This window comes from Anopheles aquasalis, chromosome 2 (assembly GCF_943734665.1).
Source record: "Anopheles aquasalis chromosome 2, idAnoAquaMG_Q_19, whole genome shotgun sequence".
Classification (NCBI taxonomy): domain Eukaryota; kingdom Metazoa; phylum Arthropoda; class Insecta; order Diptera; family Culicidae; genus Anopheles; species Anopheles aquasalis.
In genome coordinates, this window is record NC_064877.1 from 85,535,647 (window position 1) to 85,540,646 (window position 5,000).

The window sequence follows — 5,000 nt, forward strand, 5'->3', positions numbered from 1 at the left end:
AACCAGGAGCAGCAGCAACAGTATAAAGAGTGTGAGGAATTGGTGATGGAAGAAGTGATCACCGATGATTGGGTGCAATCGCAGGACGACGAGTGCGTGACGGTGTCTATAGATCAACTTGGTGGCAGTACCGTTGGCGGTGGAGCACCGCTAGAGGACGATATTTCCGTTCCGCTCGATCAAGACAAGTACACACTGTCGCGGCCGTTTCCCTGTGATTTCTGCAGCCGTCGGTTCCGGAAAATGAGCAGCCTGGAACAACATCTGCTTTGCCATTCGAACGTGCGGCTGCACACTTGCAATCTGTGCAACACGCACTTCGAGAAGCGCAGTGATTTGACGGCCCATTTGCAGCAGCACGCGTTTCTGTCCAACGAAAACGATGAATCGTTTACGAGTGACCACGGGGGTGACTGTAAGTATAAGAGCAGCGATCGGACGATGGTGCTCCAAGGAATTGTGTTAAATTTCGCTCGATTTCCAGACGATACGATAATCGCACGCGCTAACCAGCAATACCGATCGCATCGTTCGAGCGATGATGATGACACCGCAATGTACATCGAAAATGCCGGAATGGGCTACAACGCTCAGCCACCAATGCAGCTCATATCGACATCGCCAGCCTACGGTAGCACGCATGCTAGCCCGAACCGTTCGCTTTTGCATGGTGCGGGGCCTTCGACAACGGGCCCCAGCAAATCCTTCACCGACCAGCAATCCCTTCGTTCCAAACAGGCCAGATCGCCTCGTTCAGGGCGTTCGGCTCGTCCGTATATTAAGCAGGAACCTGGCACTACTCTCCCTTCCTATCCAACCCAAGACAACGTATCACCGAGCGTTCCCTTCCCGGTGAAGGATCCACGCAAACCATTCGTGTGCCAACAGTGCGGTGTGGGGTTTGCGCGAGAAAAGGCACTCGATTCGCATGCACGCATTCACGGCGGTGAATCGAAGATTGAGTGCAGCATGTGTGGGGAAATGTTCTGGAATCGGACGCAGTTGCAGTCACACGTACGCCAGCGACATCCGGAGGGAGAACAGAAAGGTACAAGGAAACGCAAGGCACCCGCTGTAGCAACACACAACACGAAAGCATCTACCTCCTCTGCAGCATCGCGAGGACATGCGTTTGATATCGATGCGCCACAGGCTGATGATTTCGATCTGCTTCTGGACCCTCAATATGACTGTGATAACTGCGGTGCGTCATTTGCCCAGCCGGATCGCCTGAAACGGCACATCCAGCAGATGCACGGATTGGCTCCAATCGGATACGATGCGTCAAACGTAAAGCAGGAAGTGAATGTCGATACATCGACCGGATACGACTACCAACAGCAGCCCGAGGAGGATGATGAGGAGGAAATGGATTCGGATGATGATTACAGTGAGGACAGAACAATGGCTCTGGACAAGTCTTCCGTATATGAAGGCCAGCTATCGGCGCTTGAAACTGAGCTAGCAGTGCCGATCAAATGTCAATTGTGCGGCGAAACGTTCCAAAGCGACCACGAAATCAAACAGCATCTGCAGGAACAGCATATGGAGCAGCTGACGCCGACATCGTGCATGATTTGCGGCAAACGGTGCACAAATCAAGCTTCTCTCATAAAACACTCCTGGGACCATTCGCGCGTCCGCAGGCACTGTTGCCCGCAGTGTGACAAAACGTTCCACCACAAGGCGCGGCTGAAGCGCCACATGGAATCGCACCGCAACAAGTCGGTCAAGTGTGAGCAGTGTGGGGAAAGCTTCCCCGACGGACGCAGTCTGATGAACCACCGGCATTCACACACCAAATCAAGCAAATTTCCGTGTACCGAGTGTGGCAAAACGTTTGGTTCGCGATCCTCTCAGCAGATACACATTCGCATTCATACGGGCGAGCGGCCGTACGCATGTCGGTTCTGCTGGAAAGCGTTCGCCGACGGTGGTACGCTGCGCAAACACGAACGGATCCATACGGGCGAGAAACCGTACGGTTGTTCCGTCTGTACCAAGGCGTTCAATCAGCGCGTTGTGCTTCGCGAGCATATCCGAGCCCATCACTCGCAGATCAATATCAAGCGAGGAACGACCGAACAGCCTTACTACTGTGACGCCTGTGGTGATCTCTTTGTTACGTCGAACGAGCTCGTGCAGCATCTCATCGAGCACAGCGATAAGATAACCGCGGACAAACGAAAGCCACAGATCTTCCCGCGTAAGTACAAACGGCGTCGGAAACTGAAACCGCAAGAGCTGGAACGGTTACAGAGCGGCAGACGCAAGAAAAAATCTTCGACAGCCACCACCACCACCACTACCAACAGGAGCACTAGCCAGGAGGAGTTTGATGAGGATGATGCGCAAGACGCAGCTACTGGGAAACGATCACAAGTACCAGAGGATAGTAATGGGCGGTTCGATCATGACGAGGATACTGACTCAAGCATGGAACACCGTTCGGACACCACCAGTGCTAACAATTCCCTGGACAATGGCGACGGATCGATGAAAATATCTAGCGAACTGTTCCTAGGCTATGGTGGTTCCGTTCAGAAAGTGATTGCCTCACCGAAATTCATCTCGCCTTATGAGTTGCTCGACAATGCCCAAAAGGAAGCTGATCAGTTGACCACTAAACCATCATCACACACGCTAGTGCCGGTACCGAATGTTGGCGTGGATGGAGAGATGATCATCATGGACGATCACGGCATTAACCTGCTAAGCGAAGTGGTGCTCGTCCATGGAGTAAACAACAATCATGACGGGTCGAAAAAGGGGGGTACGGCGGAGGCGAAGCAACTGGCCCCTAGTTCTATGTCACGAACGACAAGCAGCCACGTGAAATCAAAACGTACCTCATCATCATCGTCGACGTCGACGAAAGACAGCGGGAATAAGAAACAGGTACACTCTTCTGTTTGCTCCCCAACCAAAGATGGTTTCTCGTCCCCCTTCAAGAGTGTGACAGGGAATGGAAATCGTACTATTCCAACCGCGACGGCGTCCGCTACGAACAGCATGGCAACATTTCCAGTCCTGGCGAGCAGCATATTGCATGGCTCTCGCGTCCTGCCTTCGTATGTTCGGGAAATTTCGTCCTCTAGAATCTCTTCCGGGAGTTTCCCTCTGCTAGACGATGGCAAAAGTGCGCACGATACACTGGAAGATGAGGAGGCGCTGATTGGCGAGCAAAGCATCGATCACGCGACGACGGATGGACGAGGAGGTGCTGTTGGCAGTGAAGAGCGTCGCAGGCGGCGACGGCACTTTTCGTCGACAAGCAGTTGCTATGACCACGGCACGGTACACGATGAGGACGAGCTTACTGAACTGAATCAAAGACTGCTGAGCGAGATATCAAACAGAGATCGCTACACCGATCGCTACAATAGCGACATCGTGAACGATCTAGCGGAAATACTGCGTTCGCCTGTTAAAACTGTGCCAATCAACGAGCCACCACGCGACATACTGGCCACACCGACTGCCCAGCGTGCCCTACACTTCTACGATGGAAACCCCGCCGCAAATGTTTCCAATGTGGATGCGCTACTACCCCTGGATGACTTGAACCTGGAAACTGTGGATGACGACATTCATCACACGTCGCGGGTTGAGAAGAGGAAATCAGCCAATCGTCGGCGTAACAACAGTAAGAACCCTCAATCGTCAAAGCAACAAACGAAAAAAGCTTCGTCCCCGCTACGTATTCCGCGGCTAACAAGGCGCCAGTTAGAGAAGGAGATTAACTTTTTAAAGGAAGCTTTTGAAGGTGGCGAATCCTCCACCACCGGCGTGACGGATTCTCTGCCAGTCGAGACCGTTCGAAGACTTAGTAGAGATAGTTTTGCCATCGGTGAAGACAAATCTTTGCATCGGGTTCGACAGAACACTAAAACGAATGCGTCCGTGGAGTTGGCCACAATGCTGCTCAACGATCAGATTCCTACCACCAGCAATAGCGTGCAGCAGCGTGGTGAAAAGCAGGGAAAGCAGGACTGCGCCGCGACCATGGATCGCAGTGCGGTTACCATCGTCAAACAGGAGGCGGTCGAATATAGCGATGACAATGATAACGACGACGATATGTTTGGTGGTTTTGCCTCCGACGTCGGGCAGGAAGCGAGCGATGGCGAATCGACGGACCTTCAATCGGCTACTACCTCGTCGTTTGCCGGTTTTCGATGCTCGATTTGTGACGAGTGTTTCGAGGAGCGGAAACAACTTATGCGACACGTTCAGCTGCACATCTAAGCTCGTAGTGTCTGGCATTACATACATTGTTATACGTGTGTTCTCCACGTAAAGGAACTTAAATTTGAACTGTTCATTTGTACTTGCTATTAACTATTATCGCGCAAGAATACAATAAAGCTGAAAAGGAGATAGATTCTCCTGCGGATCGTTGAATGAAATGTGTTACTGTTTGCTCCTTTATCGATGGGTTTTTCTAATCCTTTGCACAGTCAGCGTGAGCGTTCAGTTTCTTCTAGGAAGCTGACAAGGGATTTCGTACATGTCTTAACAGTTTGCTAATGCTACCAGCGAAGGGGTGAAAGGATGAATCAAAGGTTGCGTGTGTGACCCAGAAATCATTCACCTTGTGTCGGGGGATTGTCTTGTCGTTCTTCGAATCAAATCAGCTGTATTGATTGCATTCACAGTGCCACCAGCCCGCTACTAGTAGGGTTATGTCTCTTGAACAATTACACCAGCCCGTGACGATGTTCCTGAGAAACCCTAACCATAAATTGTCTTCGATTTTCACCAGACTGCTGCGCCTCTTTACGCAACTGGAGACCACGCAAACGAGCCCTGAACCCTGAAACCGCTTACTTACATTTGGTTGTTAATTTCCACAAACTCCACATCGCTGGATTCGTTTAGCATGGGACTGTCCTCCTCCTCTTTAGCTTCCATCGCCTCGTCACTGCAATCCTTTTCCGGCTGATCATCGATCGTTATAATATCATCCGTTTCGGAATCGTTCACTAAATCGATCACAA

General features: G+C 51.4%; 2 protein-coding genes across 3 annotated transcripts in view; one reads left to right on the plus strand and one right to left on the minus strand.

The window, feature by feature from the left end:
* LOC126580861 (uncharacterized) overlaps nucleotides 1-4,391 on the plus strand; it is a 5,646-nt gene extending 1,255 nt beyond the window's left edge. For both annotated transcript variants that reach the window (XM_050244158.1, XM_050244159.1), the window contains 2 exons: nucleotides 1-415; nucleotides 485-4,391. The exon at nucleotides 1-415 is cut by the window's left edge. In XM_050244158.1, the coding sequence (XP_050100115.1) occupies nucleotides 1-415; nucleotides 485-4,248 (4,179 nt within the window). In that variant the 3' untranslated portion in view covers nucleotides 4,249-4,391. The remainder of the gene's footprint in view (nucleotides 416-484) is intronic.
* Nucleotides 1-5,000, minus strand: part of LOC126580867 (dnaJ homolog subfamily C member 7) — a 9,799-nt gene that overhangs the window by 4,667 nt on the left and 132 nt on the right. Inside the window, exon 1 of the mRNA XM_050244164.1 lies at nucleotides 4,835-5,000. This exon is cut by the window's right edge and continues 132 nt beyond it. Coding sequence (XP_050100121.1) covers nucleotides 4,835-5,000 — 166 coding nt within the window. The remainder of the gene's footprint in view (nucleotides 1-4,834) is intronic.